This window comes from Epinephelus moara, chromosome 16, assembly GCF_006386435.1.
Source record: "Epinephelus moara isolate mb chromosome 16, YSFRI_EMoa_1.0, whole genome shotgun sequence".
Classification (NCBI taxonomy): domain Eukaryota; kingdom Metazoa; phylum Chordata; class Actinopteri; order Perciformes; family Serranidae; genus Epinephelus; species Epinephelus moara.
In genome coordinates this window covers 20,351,961-20,372,949 of record NC_065521.1, presented here as the reverse complement: position 1 = coordinate 20,372,949, position 20,989 = coordinate 20,351,961, and the positions used below count along the sequence as shown (strand labels likewise).

Sequence of the window (20,989 nt, the reverse complement as noted above, 5' to 3'; positions counted from 1 at the left end):
GTATTGCTTGAACTGAGAACAAAAACTGTTCTGATAAACTGAGAGCTTTAGATGCACAAATTTTAGTAATTCGCCTTAAGCTGCGTTATTTATTACAAAATTTATTCAAAATAATTACAAATTTCAAGATTAAACACATACAAAATACTTAAAACTAAAAGTACAGTGAATTCTATTTAACTCTGTAAACTATCTTCTCACAGTGTTTGAAACAAGTGCTTCAGTACGCATTTGGTTATTTAAAAAGTGATATTTATCTGTTCTACATCTCTCTGGAGGAATGCCACGGCAGGTTTTCTATAGGTTTCAACTTGACAAGAAAAGGAACATCCCTGTAACCTGCACTGAGGGCCTTGAGAACTTGGCAAGCAGCTACAGTTCAACATGTGCAGGGATTCTGAGGAGTGTTCCCACCAGTCTCTCGGCTTCACCATAACACATTCCCGGCCTAGTGTGTAAGGCTAGATAAAGCAGAACTGTAATCCAGTTGTTCTCGAGACCTGTGCTGTGTGTTTTACTTGTCCTCCTGGTCAGTGTCCATGTAGCACAAACACAGCTGCTCCTTCCCAAGCAGGATCAGTGAGTCTCCACTGCAGTGCCAGTTTAGTGACTGGACCTGGAAACCACCTGGCAGGATGGAGAAAAGGGCAAGTGTGATGACAATGCATCTACTGGTACACAAAATAAAGGTGAAAAAAATCATTGTGAAGCTTAAGGATCCACATAAAACATTCAGTTCATAAGCCCCCCAAAAAGTTTTATTAATTCTGACATTTTCAATTCATTTCTTTAGTTGTTTTCTACTTGGCAACCCAGATGAGTGTCATGACGGTAAAAATTGAGATACCACAGATTTGATCTGTTTGCAATGTAAATTCTGACAATGAATCACTGGTGAGATATCTCCCCTTTGCACAAGAAGGAACAATTTGAAAATGAAAAACAACTTAACCCAGGCCTTGCTTTTCACTGGGATCGAGCCAATGTCATATCTCATGAGTTCCAGGTTTGTTGGTCTTAAAAACTGAAATATTGACCTCTTGCTGCCAACATGCAGAAGTTGCCTTGTGCAGCTGGGTTATACCATGTTCGAACTGGACACAGAAGCACCGTGAGATGTAAGTTGTCTTGCAGCCACCTTGCTGTTCACACCAGAGGCTCATTTCTCTGCAGCGATCAGCAAGCGATTTTACTCCTCTGCTCTGTTCTAATTAGGTGTAGAACTGTGTGTGTGTGTGTGTCTGCTTATCTTTTGTGCTCTCTGTTTAGACACATCACAAATATGTGGAAGCATACTTTATCATTTATCAAAATCAGATAATTTATATCATATTTATATATATAAATTGTTCAGAATGGATTATCAGTGTGTTTTCTCACCAGATTTGCTCACAGTGCACAGAAAAAAAAAATAGACCAGACGCCAGGACTATCTCTGCAGATTGTGAGCTGGCCCACAACCGAACAGCCCAACTGGTTAACATGGCCGCCAAAGGGAAAAAGGTAGCAATCCACGGAAATGTGGCTCTTACATGTCCAGTGTGAGCCCATTGTTAGGGTTAAACATTAGACAGAGACATTAGAAAGGACTGGCCCTCTTCTCCACCATAATGGAGCTGTGTATTCCAGCTGCACGACAGTTCAAACTCTTAGTGACCAGGCACATTACCTTCAGTGGGGACTTGGACAGAAACACAGCCTGCCGGGGACCACAGATAGAGTTTTGTGTTGCCTGTACACAGTGCCAGCCGGGGGCGTCGGGGGTCCCACTGAAAGCAACGCACAGCTGATGTCTGCTCAAGCACAGCCTCCAGGCTCATCTTCTGCATGTCCCACACCCACACAACAGTGGCCATGCTGTCTAAGGTCAGAAAAACACAGATACACACTCACAGTCAGTCTCAGCATACAGAACACTAGCATTGCAGCAAAAATAAGTTAACCCTTAAGCTGATGATAATACAGCTTGGGTTCTCTTGAGTTCACAATGAAGGTAAACGTGAACAGCTGTGAAGTCTTACCGTTTTTGGTGGCTATATAGCGGCTGTCTGAGCTGAATGCCAAAGTAGAGACACCAATCTTGGGGTTGGCTCGGTCTGGGTCTGGTTTGATGACAGGAATTTGGACAGGCAGTGGGCAGATCTCATCTGGAGTAGGCAACCACAATGAATGAAAGTTTTAGTAGTCATAGTCAGACACTTCTTTTATAATATGTTTTTAATGATGTCAAAATCTGACATACATTTACTCTGGGTGTTGAAGAGGGTGGTGCCAATTGTGATGTTGTGTAACGATAGGTCATCGCTGCCAATAGCTGGCCTTTTCTCCACTTCCTTGTACACAACCTTGAGATACAACAAACAGTTAATAACTGATCTGCAATGCCTTCAAGGGTCATCATGACGGCTGAAAAATACTTACTGCTTTTGTGTTGTTGATGGTTGCTGGGTGCTCAAACTGTGTGATTTTCTTCCACGTGATATGATTGAGGATGCGCACCTGACATGAGGGTAATAAAGTCTTGTCATTTATTTTGTGCTGATATTGATAATGCAACAAATCTAGTCCATCTAAACATATTTGACACTTTAAGTTTATATTATTCTTTATAAGCAGAAAAGAGTGAATCGATTTCTTAAAGGAGAACTCCACCAATTTTACACATCAAAGTCTGTTTACAGGTCTTGGGAAAGACAACTGCATATCTGAAAAAAAGTTGTTTTAAGACTTTTGTGGCTCAAGATGGAGCTGCGCACAGTCTTACAAACTGCCTCAAGAGATGTGACCTGAGTTCAGCTGGGGCTGAAGGCTACAAGTTTGAAAAGGGATAAAAATCCAAAGGTGTGGAGTTAGAAAGAAGTGATCTTATCAGACTCCTGTGGTCCGCTCCTCATCTCTGCCTGAGACTTAGCTGCTGCTAGCACAGAACATCCAAATATCTGACTGAACTGTTGGCGGTCGAGTTGCATTGTGGGTAATACAGGTAACTGCTTTTGACACGGAAGAGAGGTGAGCAAAAGAAAAAAAAAGATCCGTTCTTTAAAAACCGTCCATGGTGAGTCTGACAATGTTAGAGAAAAGAAATTCCAAATCAGTGGAGCACTCTTTCAAGATAGATGGCTTTACATTTATTACTTGCAGTTACATCGTGTCAAGCTGTAATGTGATATCTTATTTGTAGGGATGCACGATACATATCGGGCCAATTATAGGACCTTTTAATTATGATGCATTATTCCAATAATTAAAATTATAGCTGATAAATAGTGCGGATAATATGCAGCCAGACTGCTTTCATTGACTTAACTAAGGCAGGATTTACACACCTGACACAGTGGGTGGCAGTACATGTACCTTTAAACTTGGTTTGCGAGCTGCCAATAAACAGAGAAGAACAACAACTGCAACACACTGTCTAGAGGGCAAAACATGTCGCAGTATGGACATCTTTCACAGTTCCAGAGAAAGACAAAAGGATTGCACCGAGGGTTTGATCTCCGACTGGCTGACACAGGTTAGACACAGTGCTGAAGGACCGTCTCCAGAGTGTTAGCACGAGCTAATTAGCAGCAACGGCTTACATCCAACACCAAGCTTTTAAAGGATCGACTCTGTTGGTATCATTCATTACTGTTCTGGCTGCCTGTGTGTGTGAGACACAGCTGCATGTTTGTAGTGCATCGCTATTCTACTTAGTAGTTGTAGGTTAGTCTATTGTGGGATGGCGAGATGGCGCCTACATGTGTTTATATAAATGCAGTGTGATGATATAAACATTTAATACACCAGATGTAACGTGGACTTGCAGATGTTCCTATGAGTCGCCTGTCACTGTTTGTCTCTGTTAGTAGAGACTCCACTCTGCAGTGTAGTTTATACACTTTACTGATACATCAGAGAATTACACAGTAACACTGGGCTTCATAATTTCCCTCTCTCCATTAACTATAAATTTAATACTGATTAAAAGTCATTTTACTTTCACATCCTTGTATTTATTATGTTCATCTGTAGTGTAGGGTTATATGGGGGCAGAGGCATTAAGGGTAGGCCATTTGACAATACCCCAGAAGATCTCCCTCTTTTTCGGAGCCTAATGTTGGCAGGTATGGAGGAGTCAAAACTGTTCCTTGTTTTCGTCGTGTTAGCAAATAGTGATGTCAGTTTGATTTGGTTCAGCCAGAGCTATGGAATATGAAATCACCCATATTTTCTCACTACATCTCAGCCTTTCTTACCCTCAGGTGAGCATAAACTACAGGTTATACACTTCTTCTTAAAATACAAAAATGTGAAATTATCACTCATCGTATCAATTATCGGCCATGGGAAGCAGGTAATTATCTGTTATCGGTATCAGTGGAAAAAATCCATATCGGTGCATCTCTACTTATTTTTCAGTGTCGTAAGCCAAGACTTTGTCCATACTTTTTCATCATAGCTGCCAATGGCCAGGAACTGGCTACTGGGGCTCCAGGTCACAGACTTGACACCCAGCGACCACTCATACGCACTGTAGGTTGACAGCAACCGGCCATCCAGAGAATACAGCAACACTTTGTACTGTGGGGATAATACACACACATGAAAGCAACAGCACTATTTATTCATCTTGTTTATATCTCCACTAGGCTCAGTCAAGTGTTCTTTGTGAGTAAGGAGCTCTCAAAATAAAATGGTGGTTCCTTTAGAAATAAAAAGGGACAGTAAGTGTTACTGTACAGATCTGTTTCTATAGGATTGGGCGCCAAGATTTCTGTTTCTGGTTTTCTGTTGCTAGTGCTAAATTGCAGAGCTGCACGATGTATTTTTTATCTTGAGATGTCAACTTGCATGATAAACACATCGCAAAAGACTGTACTGCACACTGAATACAGCTATAACATTACAAAATTACATTGTGTCTGTAGGCACTATTTTGTCTGCTGTTAACTCTCTGGTCAATCAGACGAAGCCCTTGCCGTTAGGCGTGGTCTCATTCCTCAGAATCTGCACGCATGCCAGTGAGGGATATTGGACATGTACGGTTGTGCTACTCTGTATAATTGAAGGACAAAAGTCTGACAAGATGAGTGCAGACGAAAGTGTGAATACCAGAGAGGAACATTTACTGTGAACATCCAGATGCTCAGGGATTCTTTGAGTTTGTTGAAAAAGAGCATCAGTAGAAAACTGCTACACTTCTATCTTTATTGGTGCCTTTTGTGTTCAGTTCAGTTGTTAATTTGTTCAATAAAAGAATGTTGGAAATCATTTCCTTTCATTTTCTAATTCATGTATTTTCTTTACATAGGTACACTTAAATGTGCTAGATTGTTTAAGTCAATACTGACACCGGTGACAAGCAAAAACATATGTCTCATCTTATTTAATTTTAAGTATATGCTTCTGCAAGGGGACTTTGCACTATGACTTCAGTTGTTCTTTTATCTCAGACATGTTAGGATGTTACATACCGAGACTTTGCACTTATTAAGATATGCACTCCTACACTAGAGTATCCAGCTCTCAACTGACCACTCTTAGCCAGCAGCTTCAGTTTCTGTGTCCAAGTGTGACACATGTGAAACAGTAGCCTAGCAAAGCAGTTAATTTATCCTACACTCTTGTTAAGTTTTAAGTCTTTAAGGCAAATGACTCACCTCCAGACAGCTATCCCACACCGCCAGCACACAGCCATTGGGAGACCACTCCAGCCCTGCCAGGTCCTGTGTCTCAGTCTCAAAATGCTGTGACAGAGTCAAGTGAAATTTAATCAAATAAATCTACAAGACACATTAACACTACAAACAGTTTTTGCATCCTGAACGATGAAAGTTTACGCTCCATCTTGGTCAATGGCATTTTTAAAAAACTGATTTTTGGACTCCATGCAGCAGTAAAGCTTTTACAGTATGCCGTAAATCTTACTGTAATGCAAATAATGTTTGAGATGTTTTACCAAATTACATTCCCACTGTCACAGGCGGATTCTGTATGCCTTTTAGGTCACCTACATTTAGATTTCTTCTACTGTTGCTTGCTTAGCTTACTCAAATGCCAAATGTATAATCATGGTCATAAAACTCAAGTATAATTTGAATGTCCTACTTACCCTGAGTAAATGCCAGTCGTCACACACAAACACACTGACGTAGTCTTTGCAGTCACGGCGTTCAGCCAAGGCCATATAGCAGCCATCTCTGCTGAAATCTATACCTGTGGGTGAAAGACAACGCGAGTAAGCTATAATTCAGTCAGTTGTGGCACATTATCACAACACCTTCACAGCCAAGATCGACTCAAAAATGCTATGTTAAAAAAACTATGAAAACTTGTACAGCTTAAATATTGAGTTTTTGGCCACTTTATTCAACACTCATAAAGCTGATTCCTTAGGGGAGATTTAGTAGCAGCAGCAGCAGCAAGGAATAAATGAATGACAATCAAATTATTTTAAACTTTGACAAAACAATCTTTATAGACTGGCTAGAAGAAAAGGATAATTATCTATTCTGATAACTGAACATGTAACACCCCTGTTAATTTCACCTACTGTAATTATCAGACACTCTGGCACCATTAGGTTGATGGTATGCAACTATCATGGCCATATTATTTATATGACCGTTTGGAGGGTGCACGAGTTGCAGAGAGACATAGTATTGCATGCAAAAAATGGGGAGAGTCATGGACAATCATTTTTCTCCAAGCTGCTGACAGGCCTGTTATGAAGAGCATGCCCCATTTACTGAAGAGGGGCACAGCTGTCAGCAGAGGACCATAGTTTGGCCTCATACCCAGGGTCGCTGCACAAGGTAAAGACCAGCATGTGATTCATGAGGCATGCTGAGGCGCTCGGACCACTGGCCCTACCCTCAGGTGCGCCTCGTAATACATATACACTCATAAGCCACAAGAAAATAAATGGCACAATATCATTTTCATACTGACCCTTCTGACATGCTTTGGGATACTTGATGTAAGACACGGCTTTGGTGCACAGGGACCAGACGGTGACTCTCAGCTGTCAAGGCACCAGAGGAAAGAGGGAATAAAAATCACTGTGGATTATCTCGCAAGTGATAAGTATGACAAGTACACCATTAGGCTTGGGCAGTATCATGGTATACCAGGGTATTCAAAAAATCCAGACGGCATGATTTTCATTACGGTCGAAAATACAGGTGCTCCTCTTTCTATTAACTCGCTGTATGTAGTGCACTGCACATGCCACCAGAGGTCAGTCTCTGGTCCCTAGTGGTGAAACAGGCAGCTGGGATAATGTTACAGGACTGTAAACAAGCGTCCAGCAACAGCAAGAGAGTTTAAAACAGTGAGATCGCAAGGGTAAAGAATATTTTCATATCTGACTCAGGTGATTGTTGAAACATTGGCCTGACTAACTGGATGACTAACAAGACTTACTAAGACAGTTTTGGTGAGTTTTATTTTGTTTCTGTCGGGTTTTATTAAAGTGTGTTTTATGTGTAGTTAACAAGGCACTTAAGCTCGGTGATTGAGAGAAACTTGAATTCAGAAGGTGTATGGTTGTATTTATCTGTTCAGTAAGGAAAACAGGTAGAAGAATACTACCTTTCTTGACAATGTGGGTTTGTTTTTTTTGTGTTAATTTTAAGGTAAGAGAGGGGTTGGTAGCATCATGCACTCCTACCTTCATATACTGCATACCCTGGTAAAATTTCAGAAAGCTATGAAAAATTTGATACTGCCCAAGTCTACACACCATACTACGAGATAGTACAAAGGCCATAAATACAATACAATCAATCCATTTTTTTGTCACATGTAATCATACACGGTTATATGATATAATTCCAGTGAAGTCAGTGCCTGACAAATACTTGACTTTTGAGGCCAATACATATATATTGATGATTTGGAGTTAAAAAAAATCTGATTACAATATATCAGCCAATATTCTTTTTTAACACAGACACACAACACAAACAAATATTTTGATAAGGATCCTTTAACTGTGGTTATTGAAGAATTGTGATCAATAAATGTTCTGAGTTGGATGTTTTACTGTCAAAATTTTTGAGTTTTAGGTGCTCTGCTGCTCTCTAGTGAAAAAACTGTCATTTAGAAAGAGTGTTGCCATAATACAAACATCTGTGGCTTTTTGTTACTTACCAGCCGTCTTACTCAGTAATAGTGCCAATCTAAAATCGGACAACAAAATCTGCCATCACCTGATAGATCTACTCAAGACACCACATGTAGATTTTGTATTAGGGATGGGGTTTTGAAGCAAACAGGGGTTTTACAAGCCACATTGAAAACTGCATGACCATTTGGACAAAACACTCTCTACTAGACTTTAGTCATTAACACTTAACTTGAAGGTATCTACATAAGGGTGACATGACACTGTCATAACTGACAAGATCATGAACCTGTCATGAACATTATGTACATGTCATTAACGTTTGACTGCTGTAATTAAGTGTCATTCGGTTTTTGTAATGACAAGTTGACATTGTTTGGGATGTCCTTATAATGACAACTTGACATTAACCAGAATGACATTACCAGTTTGTTATAACAATAATAATCATTATGTCAACTTGTCATAAACACAAAGAGGTGCATTTCTTGTTAATGTCAAGTTGTTATGACAAAGACATCTTCTGGTAATGTCATCCTGGTTAATGTCAAGTTGTCATTATAAGGACATCCCAAACAATGTCAGCTTGTCATGACAAAGACAACTTCTGGTAATGTCATCCTGGTTAATTTCAAGTTGTTATGGTTAATGTCAAGTTGTTATGACAAAAGACATCTTCTGGTAATGTCATCCTGGTTAATGTCAAGTTGTCATAATAAGGACATCCCAAACAAATTTAATGTCAACTTGTCATGACAAAGACAACTTCTGGTATTGTCACTTTAATTAATGTCAAGTTGTCATAATCAAGACAACCCAAACAATGTCAACTTGTCATTACAAAAACCGAATGACACTTAATGACAGCAGTCATAAACTATTATGACATGTACATAATGTTCATGACAGGTTCATGACCATGTCATGTCATCGTTATGACAGTGTCATGTCACTCTTATGTAGATACCTTCAAGTAAAGTCTTACCCTTTAGTCTATGTGAGATCAGTTTGACCACTGGTCTTCGGTAAGACGATCTTATGTGAGGCTGTGATCAAGTAAGTGTTGTGTGTGGCGACTGGGTGTCAACAGCAGCCTAATACGAGCTAAATCAACCAGGCCAGTAGCGTTCTGAGGCCTCTAAGTGCTCCTCCTTAGCCAAAGACTTTGTCCATCAGCTGGGCAGATACAGACTACAGCATGGTTCATCATGGCCTTTAACGGCTGTGGACAGTGCCTTATGTCTTTGAAGAGGTCTGGGATAAATCTCTGTGAGGGATATGTGACACTGACATGGAATCCATCCATCATTAGATGGATGGCCCTGTAGGGCTCTGAGTGTGTGGAGTGTATTTCCACAGGGAACGATCACATATGTTTAAGGGTTGCAGTTACTGACAGGGATAGAAAGAGATTATACCAATTAAATTAGATCTAGAGCACATATTAAATTAACAGATCCAAAACAACATCTCAACACATGGCAGGAAAATACGACCAGTCCATTTGGTACCCAAGAAGTAATGTTAGACACGTGTGACAAATTAACAGTGAGTTGCATTGCCAGCAGGTTGTGTGCATTCCCACAAATGGGGGGCAGTGCCAGAGAATAACTATCTGACCACAAGTCGGCATAACAAAGAGACCACATGTGTTAATGCTAAGTTTTGACAGCAGTCACTCAAATACACACCAGTCTCACTTCAACAAGACTAATGCTAATACAAGCAGGTGGCACTCAGCCAACAGTGCAGCACATTTTGACTTACAGACAAGGGTGATATGTGGTATCTTGCCCTTCAAGAAACAAGGGTCACAAGACAGTCTTTGGGAAACTGTTAGAGAAAATGTGGTCTGTACTACTGTACAGTTGCCTGGGTGTTAAGGCGTTCACAGAGAAAGCTGCACTACCACTGTTACCAATACCAGGATAAGAATGACAATACACAAATACATCATACACATTCATGTGACACATACAGTATACATCTGCATTCCTTTTTTTACAGGCCACTGTGTTGTGAACAGATATGTAGTTTCACATATAGTAGTTCAACAGTTGAGAGCTGCTTTCCTGATGCTTCAAACAAACATTCCTCTTATTTGGTTCACTCCTCTCTTAAACACAACCTATGACAGCAGTCATTAAAAACAATCTATATATCAAGGGCATGCAGGCAAAACACTGCAACATTAAGGGTGTTAAATGCATGGCACTCATACCACACTTTACAGCTTACAGTAAGCCAATATAAAGCTGGTGTATAGAGCCCTGTCTGATCATGCTTTGGATGTTTAAGATGTGAAAATGCTGAATTAGTTATGTAGGCTAGCCAAGACTGTTAAATGCACCGCTTTTCTTTTAGGGAACACAAGTTGAACAAAAAAATATAGAATTAGCCACTATGGGCAATTTAAGCCTGGAAGTGAGAACAATATCTAGTACTACTATAAAATTCTTAGCACCATCAAAGCCAGATATTCTGGAGAGATCCCTGCATACAACAATAACAAACAATTCTTTAAAAAAATATTTTGGCAATAGAATTTTAAGCCTAGTCTTACTGATGTATTTTGCTTTTAAGAATGTGCAGAGCTAAAACTACTTAGGTGACAAGGCTTTCATCATGGTGTCCAGACAGACATTTGAACTGGGCCAAGTCTGTCACCTAACTGGGCTGAAGTGTCGACCCTCCTGTTTGGTCAAGACATCCAGCTGTGTGGACCCTGTAATAACACCTCACCGCACGCTTCCTGGACATCCCCTCAGACATGGTGCCATGGCAACCATAATCAACACTGCTCAAACACAAACAGACTTACACTTCTTAGATGCCTTGAACCCACCACATAGGGGATGCGGGGGAGATCAAGACCCGAAAGTCAGTGTAACTTTAAACTGGGTGGAGGAAGGGTAGCATGAAGAAAATAGGTGGGAAATGCTTTTCCATGTGGGGTGGTATGCAATGAGATCCTTAGTTGGTAGAGCTACACTTTAGATGGAGTATCCTCACTAAAGGTAAGCAGCAGGGACGGGGGCTAGGGACCTGAGGGTGACGTGAAAATCCATCGCATTTGATTGGACTGCTAAAAGAGGGTAAGCTTAGAGTTCAGCCTGATACTGACAGCGGCCTGCTGGCTCCACACACACCTCTCTTACTGGTACATCAGGAGGAGGATGAGGGAGAGATGAATGAGTGAATGAATTAGATTAACGAATGAAGGTATAGTACTTTCGCCCCATTGTTTTGGAAATGAAAACAAAGGTCTGATTGTTGAAAAATGGGCCTGTCATAACAGCAAGGCCACGATGGTGTCACCAAACGGGATAGTAATGTTAGTATACATCAGGGAGAGAGTGACGAAGTCCCTCGTATGCTCCATGTAACATTAGTTGCTGAAGCAGTCCACTGTAAAATGCATTGCGCCTACCACTCAAGTGAATAAATTCTATCCCACAGCCCATAACCATATTATTTTAGAGAGAAAAAGAATGACTGAGGTACCTGTTGTGAGACAGCTAACATATTTTGTTTTACAGGAAGAAAACCGGACAGTGATTCTGATATAAGAATATGAAGAAATTGATTTTTTTTTTTGGTATTTTTTGGGGGATATATCGTTACAAAATGTCCGGGATGTAATCTAAAAGGGTTAAAAGGGCATTTTTCCACTTCATCTCTTTTTTAAGGCTACAGCTGTACACTTGTATGAAGATAGCTGTTTGTAATATTTGCTGAAACTGTCACATCCACAAAGTATTATATGAGACAGTTAGTCTGTGAAAAAAATCATGTCCTTGCTCCTCCTCCTTTTGCCTCTAACTACATTCCCTAGAACTGACTGCAGTGCACCGTAAACAACCAATCAAAGCTGAGGAGTTTGTAACGCTGTCAATCATGTCACTCAGTGCTCGTGAACTTTGATCAAACTGCCAAACTAGGCAGCGCAGATCAAACATGAATCTGTTAATGCACTGCCTATTTCTTGCCTCAAATATTTTCAGAGACATTATGTAATGTACTGTAAAATAAGAACGTTTGTGACCCAGCACTGCCTTCCACCCACCACCCACTGGCAGAACCACCTTTGTCATTTTACAGCTAAACAGTACACTAAAATATGTTTCTGAATGCAAATGAGGCGAGAAATACATAATGCAGTAACAAAATCTTGACTTATATTTGATCAGTGCTGCCTACTTTGACAGTCTGAGCAGTGATTGACATGATTGACAGCTGCGTTAGAGACTCCTCTGCTCTGATTGCTTGTTTTCATTCATATGTAGCAATATGTGGAGGCAGAAGATGATGATTTTTTCATCCATCACAACCACTTAGTATCTATTAGCAAGTATTCATAACAAAAAACAACAACTAAGAATTAGGGTACATTCCTAGCAGGACAGCCTGTGGGCAACATGATAACTGTTATCAGTTGTCAACCAAAGTTACTGACAGCAACCTGGAATAAAACGTATCTATCAGCCATTCTCGTTGCGCGCCTATGTGAGTGCGAGAGAATGGGAGAGTGTATTTGATGCCATATAGGCCTATCTGTCAGCAGAGGATTAGACTGCTGGCATTCCACACAGGAAGCCATCTCAAACCAATATAGCCTATTTCTCCTGTTACAGCCTCATGATTCTACCAAGGAACTGGAGCCCCTCGCACCCCACACGTAGGTATGGGCGAGCTATTGTCCCATGTTGCAGTGAGGCAGCTGCCTACGTCTGCAGTTTAGTCCGGTAGCGCTGTTGCCAACAATGCTACACGTTAGCAAAGCTCCAGCAGTACTGGCCAAGAATGCTATTGCTAATCCCATCCCAACAATGTAAAAACCATTAGAGAAGTCAAGCTCAATGATGTCCTTGGCTGGAGTTTTTCCACCCTCAGTTTATCACCCCTCAGCTGGTAAAGGTGGATTAACATGGATGTGTGAGTGGCATTTTGTGAGGTCCTAAGATAAACTATTGGAATTCAAATACGAGACAACTTGCGTGAAGCCTCACAATATATGGGCTAGGTTTCAGCAATGAGACTTTCTATTAAATCTGTGACATGGCGCCATCCCACATTTCAAAGCAAATGTTTTTTTAACATGGCCAACTCCAAAAACATAGTAGTTCCAAGAAAAAGCTCAAGGGTGTTGCTAGCTGCCTGGATAAGAGGTGCTTACCTGTAGTATGTCTAGGGCTGCCCCTGAAACCAATATGCTTTTTCATTGTCCTAAAAAAAAGTATTGTGTACCCACAAAAGATTTGAAAATATTCAATTTGGGTTTAAAAAGAACTCACCTCAAATGCTACAAAAGGCCAGACACACACACACAGCCAGCTAAGCAGATTTACTGACACACAGACAGACAAACACACACACAGTGGCACGATCCACACCAAAGGCAGCTGTCTCTAAACAAGTTAATATAGCAGGCTGTTTATGAGTGGGGCTGAAATTCAAACCTGACACGAACACCCGTCTGGCACAGCCTTAATGAAATGTTGGACCGGGGTGAAGGTAAGTTCAGTGGGCCCCTTGGCAATGTGGGAGCCAGTGCCTACTTTGCCTCTTTTAAAGTACTTTTTCATCCTCAACTACCAAAGGATGCAGTGCTTATCTTCCTGCTAGTTTTAGCTGGGTGATAAGGGCAGTGAGAGAGTAACACTTTTTCTTAATGCACAACAGCACAGGCGAGAGGATGTTGAGATGTGGACAACCAAGAAAAGCTGGTCATCAATGGTTTATAAAAAATCTTGCCATGACATTGACGAATAAGAAACAATGTGTCTAGAATTTTGGGTCAGGGCTTGGCATCCCTGTTCTCAGAGCTCTTGACCAGAAATACTGATTTAGAGTGGCTTCCTTAAACAGAATTCAACTGCTGTTCCCAGTGTGACTTGAAGGTTAGACTTGTGTTAGGTTAAATGAAGTTGAGTGGCATTATCTGACCTCTGTATATCATTATCATTTTCCAGTGATCTAACCAGTACAGGAATACCTATCTCAAAAAAACAGCACAAATGATGAAAACAGCTGCTTCAAAAGGCTGGAAAAAACAAACCCCTCCAAACACCTGAAAAGGTGCTTCAGGGAACACTAGTATGGGGCTGTAACTAAAAATCATTTTCATCATCGACTAATCTACTTGTACATTATGTCTGTTTTCATGTTAAGCACTCAGTGCTTACAATGCCCTTACTGTAAAGTTCTTTGTGCTGCACTTCTTCTATGAAAATAGCTATACTATTATTATTAACATTAATATTATTATTATTATTAATATTTTCTCTACTAATTCTTTGGTCTATATAGGTAAGAAAATATTTTCTGAAGTCCAATGTTACCAATGCGCGCTTTGACCAATACTCCGAAACTCCACCTCGTTATGCAGGGCTCCACAATAATGTATGTCCGACTGCTCAGGGGATGTCAAGTGACACATCCATCTGTTAAATCTGTCAACTCACGTGCCCAATCTGGCAAGTAGTAAAAAAAAAAAATTTAACATTGTTTTTTTTCCCCAGATTTAATGATGGAAGTAACTGAGGAGTGAGCCATCTCGAAGATTATGAGCTGAAAACAGTTTATTTGGGTGGCATTAGAGGATTTGGGCACTCCAACTTTAGTCTTTGTTGATATCTGATAACTGCTGATAAATAAAGCAAGTTTTCGGGCAGGTAAAGACTGATTTTGAGCAAGTAGATTTTTGACTCACTTGCTCCACTGGGCAATTGAAAAAAAAAAAAACCATTAACGCTGAGCACTGCTATGACAAAAGACTTTTTTGCTAGAAAAAAAAACAACTGATTGATTTTCACAACAGATGGCAATTCTTCTTCTGTTGACCAACTAATCATTTCAGGAAATTAATGACAGTGGGCAGTTCAGGTTGGTTAAGAGGGGTCATTTGGCACATACATTTGAAAAATAAATACTTTTGATATTAATCATTTGAACTTGCCACTCAGACTTTTGAAGACCTAAGCTATACTGTTTTATGCAGATGCTATATCTTTTTAGAGAAGAAGCTTCCACTCTTTTCCATCCTTCTCCTTTTTTTTTTGAAGATGCAGACAGACACAAAGCAGACATGCCACAGACACTTGCACTCCCTGCACCCTTCTCCAGACCAGACACAGTTGTGTTGGGCCACAACACCTGTCAAATGATTCCTGGAGTCAGGTTCAGCATGACAGACACGACCCACCATGGTGCCCCCATCATATTCCACATGGCCCGAGGGTAGCTGCTATAGCTTCTCACCCCTTACAACACGCGCTTACTATGATGTGAATTTAAACCAGGAGTACAGAGAGGCATACATGTAGAATGGAACTAAACACATCTTTGTTAGTCTGAGATCCATTCTGCAGGCTGTTATAAACAACATTCAACATCTCCTGACTTTTCTTTTATCATAAGCCTGTTATGGTAGGAGCAATCAACAGTCACAGTGCCTTTTACATTACTGTGATTTAGAGCATTTAAAGTCATGAAATTAAATATTTTTGGTGGTAAATATGACTATGGTTACCCTCCCTGTATTATTAGAGAGTCAATACTATGGTATGAAAAAACTACACTACTCTCGACCACCACAAAAGGATCACTATTATACTGCCAGACTCAATCTAATCTTGCAGGTGGTGTTCCTCAAGGTTTGATTCTGGGTCCTTCACTGTTCTCTGTGTACAACAAAATTCTCTTTCTCTGCCACTGTACTAGGGTTGTACTGAATGTCATTTTTTACATTCACATTTGACAGCGTCTATTGAGATTTTTGAGTTAATCTTTGAATGTCTGTCATCATAGCATTTGAATGTTGATTTAGAATTTGAATGTCAACATTGTGAATGAGGCGTCGAACTATTCGGTACAGCCCTTCACTTCACTGGCCGATATTTGCTTATCAAAGATACAGTATGTGTAAAGTAAAGAACTGCTGTATTGAAATATCAGATTTTTTAAACTCAGCTCAGGTCAAGTTCAGCTTCACATTTCACACTAACCTTGTTTGCCATTATGTTAATTAGATTGCTGCCACACACTGAGAAGTAAACTAATCCAAACTTCGGTTTCCCTGTATGAAAGACATGTCCAAAATAAGCTCCCTTTCATCTGGTTGCCTCCAAACTGTGACCTGTGATTTATTATCACTGCATTGAGACAACTACACTTTTTATTAAATATAAGACACGTGACCAAACAACACCCATTATATGGCAGTAGATTTGTGGAATAATCTATCTAAGAAGCTGAGGCTTGCTGATTAAATCACTTAAAACATTCTTTTTAAACTTTTACTGATTTTGTACTTCAGACTTCCTGCTTTTGTCTTTTTGTATTACTTCTTATTTTTGGTTTGTGTGGGGTTTTTATAGCTTTTTTCTTCACTTTTGTTGACCTGAGAACATCATTAATGGGACTTGTTGCCAAAGAAAATACCAGACTTACATTAGAAGGGCACATACACATTGCACCCATGTTCCAGAGGTACTTGAGACCCATGTATGACAGGACGCTAACAGGAGGGGAGCTATGAAATCAGGCTGAATACATGCAGCAGGTGGGGGGGTGTAGGGGCGGTCAAGACAGGCTCTGGTGTCTGGCTATTTTCAGGTCCCCCCTTCCTTGCGGGCCAGCAACAGTTGAAACCAGACAAGCATATGCATAAACACACTTCCGTGTGCATGAATGCACGCACCCATGCACGCACCAACTTCACACTTACATGGAACTCAGTGGTGTTGAGAATGTGACGTCCATCTGGACTCCACCGTGAGGAGACTAGTCCTATTGAGCCCTCATCAATCTTACAGTGCCAGTCTGGCTGTTCAAGAGACCACACCTGAAGAGAAAGACAGAGAGTGACAGAGGAACAGCAATCAGCCGTCACTGATGACATCCCTCACACACATGCTGCATCTTCCTAAACTTGATTTCAAATAGTAAGAAACAGTTGAGCATCGGAAACCATGAAAGACTGGCGCTGGATACCCCTTCAAAGGTAAGAAACTTGCCCTGTGATGCACATTGTGACATTACAGTAGCATTGCAGAACTTGTTGTTATTACAGACTCTGTCCGTCAGTTAGAATGCATGTTTTTAAAAAAATGGGTATCCCTGTTTTACATAAATGTGAATTAATTATTAACAGAATTTTTTTTTTTTTTTTTAATATATATTTTTTATTTTATAACATAAATAGGACCTGGTATAAATGTGAGTTTATAGGACACAAGATAATTAAACAGCATGATTCTAAAGTCGATAAATGAGGCATGTCTCTGTATTCAGGACACAAAAATGTGTAAAAGAATCTTAAGTGTCACATTTAAAGAAGGTTCATTAATCATTGTTTGTTAAATGTTGAGTTCATTTGAAACAGCAGCCTCTCGGTCTCAGATTTCTGGTGTGCATCACTTTATATCATGTGTGGTCTACACGTCTAGTCAAAGTAATACTGAAAAACTACTTAACAGTATGAAAATTTAACTAGTACACACACTGAAATCCAAATGTATCTACAGTGCTGTAAAGTACTGTTCACCAAAATGACAAAACAACCGCTCAACCATTTCTAAAATAAGAAACAGCTGTGATGTAAAAGAGGGCATGTTTGAAGCAACTGCACCATATTCAAGTGAAATTTTAAAACTTATTCAAACTCAAAACACTACCAGTGAAATGAAAGAGAAAATGTGATTTTTGCATTTGCTTAAATTATTTCAAAGACTTGTTGACACAGGGTATGTAGAATTATTATTAACAATGGCCTTTTAGTAGTCCAGTGCAATATGTTATGTGAAAAATCCAGAGAGCACTACAGCTATAAAATATTGATTTCACAGCCACAAAAACGTCACATAGATGTACAATCCAATGCTGTTATCAAGATTGAAATGTCTTAATGATACATTGAAATATTTATCGATAATGTAGCTTTTCCATACTCTCAAAAATGTTTCTTTATCTTGACGGAATACTTCACCCACAAATTGATCATGTGTAAGATTAATGATTCACCACATGTTGCGTTTGTGGGAAAGTTTTTTTTCTGCCTCCTAGGTGAACGAAGAATCCAAAATTGGGAGAAAATTCTTGATGAACTGGAGTGAAAGAGGGCCACGTTTAACAGCAGCAAATCTATATATAAAACATATATCTATATAAAACATATGTTTACAAACTCTCACACAACTCGTGCAGTATAATCCAAGTCTCTATTAACCAGTCATATGCTCAGTTCTTCACAAACACATGCATTTTCACTAAAACCTTACGATTTTAACACTTCCACATACAAGCAGCGCGTCTGAGCAAGTCTGTTTGTTTGAACTCTGCTCGTGCATTCCAATGAGCAGAGTTCAAATGCACGGGCTTTCTCAGGTGCCCTACACGTCCATGCGTGAGACTGTTCATGTAGAAATGTTCAAAATAGTTAAGTTTTAGTGAAAACGCATATGAATGGGAAGTATTAAACAGCCGACTGGATAAATGAGACTTGGATTATACAGCACAAGTTGTGTGAGTTTGTACAGAGATGTTTTTTTTCTATATAGTTTTGATGATGATAAACGCCGCCCCCTTTTACTACAATTCATCAACAATGTTCTTCATTTTTGGATTCTTCGTTCATAGCATGCAAGAAAAACAAAGTTTTCTCCATGAATTCATCGTAACACGGGTGAGTTATTGATGTAAAAATTGTCATTTTGTGGGTGAAGTAATCCTTTATAATTCTCTGACATAGAATTTTTCGAAAATGTCTGCCAGAAACAGGCTTTACCATATAACATGTTACTTATATTGTTCTGCTTCGACAACAGTGTATAATAAAGTTTTTTTAAGGCTGTGACGACAAACCATTTTAGTTGTTGATTCCTCTCTCCATGATTTATTAGACCAATTATTATTTAATACATACTAGTGTCAAAAAATAACCAAGATTAATGGCAAATGACTACCACAGGGAGCCTAAAGGGATGCCTTCATATAACTTATACGGTCTGATCAATGGTTATTGTGACACTCGGAAAAAAACAAGATTAAAACATTTGCTTTCATCAAAAACTTACAATTTATTACCTTTATCACCAGTAACATCGACTGCAACCTACCAAGTATGTGACTGACCACCAGGCATTTACATACATACTTACATTACTGTCCCTTTCTGATAACCTACCTGTACCAGTCCTCTCTTGTACATAGCACAGAGGACAAACAGAGAGTCAGAAGACCAGTCCATGTGGGATATCTGGTCTAGGCAGGTGTAGAGCTGCAGAATCTGTAGGGTGCTCACGTCTCGCACCACCAGCCTGTACTGCACACAGGTAGCCTGACAAGTACAGCCCAATAAACAGGTCAGAAAGAATACAACTTCTAACACACGTCACTTATATCTGTGTGTAACTAAGTAGCATCCCAACCATGAGAATGAAATCAGAGGCAAAAGTATTATTTTTTACTGCATTTTACTACAGGCACTGCAAAAACTACACATTTGCAAATATTGTTAAAAAAGAAAAACACTTACCAAATATTTTCCATCTGGTGAAACTTTGCAGAGTTGGTTGGACTGCTTGAAAACCTCAGAGAAATTCATCTTTTGTTCCTACACAGGAGGAAATTACAGTTACATGACATGCCCTTTTTTTTTTTTTTTTTTTTTTTTTAAACCTCCCAAGTGAGTTTCTTCAAACATCTAACAGCATGGGAGATGGACAGTTTTGCCTGACAGCCTACTCAAATCAACTGGTGTAGTTTCGACATGTAAACACATGATGGCGCCGCAAGTCCAATACATAAACGTGCTTCACACAGTAAACATACACATTACATACACAGACAAACAGTTCTTCTCTCATGCAAGACGAGTCATTATGTGGAAGAAGCACTGTGTAAAACGAATAACGTCCGTTTCAGGGCACAGCCTCGATAGAAAGAACTGAGCTACAGGTAGCTAAGTTAGCCTAGCTAGCTGGCTCGCAATTAAAGTGTAGCTAAAGCAAAATGAAGCCACACATAAACCCAGTCTAAATCACGACTTCACTGCCATGCCATCGTCTTGCTATCGATGAATTTTATATAATATCCGAGCTGGTGGACACAGAGGAGAGCACCAGCTTACATGCAAATGGTAAAGTTAGCTGTCGGCTGTCACTGGACTCATTCAGTTCTACCGTTAGCATGTAACGTTGATAGCAACTTAGCAGGTGGCTAACCGTCACTAACTTCACCCTCATTGGTAAAACTCACCTCTAATGGTAATTGTGTTGCTGTCGTCAAGTAATTCAGTGAAGCGAAAAGTCCCACGAGTGGTCTAGAAAAGTTTTTTTCTTCGCATGATTGTCTTCGGGACACGGGCTGTGGATCTAACTGTTGCTAGTTTGTTTGTATGAGCCGATGACGACTTGCCGGTGCCGTCCAATCAGAATCCGCCTGCCGGCTGCTTTTGCCTTCTGGGAAATGAAGTTCATTATTGTGTTCTCGCTTGTTTTATGTGACAATGGTGTCAACGTGTGCGTCTGTTTGTGCGCGTGTATACCAAATTAATATAGTTGTATAGGCAACAGTATTTTTTTTTTCTTACAGACTATAATTTTGTAAGATGATAGATTTGGAATATTTCTATAGGTTTCTCTCACCTTATCATATTTTACACTTTAATCATTAATCATTTATAATTTGTGGGTTATGTTTTATTCACATGAACCCTCCTTTTAGTGCGGAACAATAAAACTACTTTTTATATCCCCCACCAGCTGGAAAAGGTTTCCCGCTTATGTGCGCCCAAACCGCGCTACCGCCTCCCTTCCTCTCCCAGCGCAAAAGACGCTTCACCTCCTCCTTGGTCTCCCTCAGCAAAGCTCACGCTTC

The 20,989-nt window shown here is 39.9% G+C and overlaps 1 protein-coding gene across 1 annotated transcript; it reads right to left on the bottom strand.

Annotated features, from left to right (window-relative positions):
* Positions 1 to 81: 81 nt before the first annotated feature.
* Positions 82 to 20,525, bottom strand: wrap73 (WD repeat containing, antisense to TP73). The gene is made up of 13 exons (XM_050064964.1): positions 20,369 to 20,525; positions 19,647 to 19,724; positions 19,296 to 19,448; positions 16,839 to 16,955; positions 6,934 to 7,006; positions 6,095 to 6,198; positions 5,643 to 5,729; positions 4,429 to 4,563; positions 2,422 to 2,499; positions 2,243 to 2,345; positions 2,022 to 2,147; positions 1,670 to 1,861; positions 82 to 627 (listed from the first exon to the last, which is right to left on the bottom strand). Exons 2-13 carry the CDS (start codon positions 19,713 to 19,715, stop codon positions 515 to 517), a joined length of 1,350 nt encoding a protein of 449 aa, XP_049920921.1. The 5' UTR covers positions 19,716 to 19,724; positions 20,369 to 20,525; the 3' UTR covers positions 82 to 514.
* Positions 20,526 to 20,989: the final 464 nt, after the last annotated feature.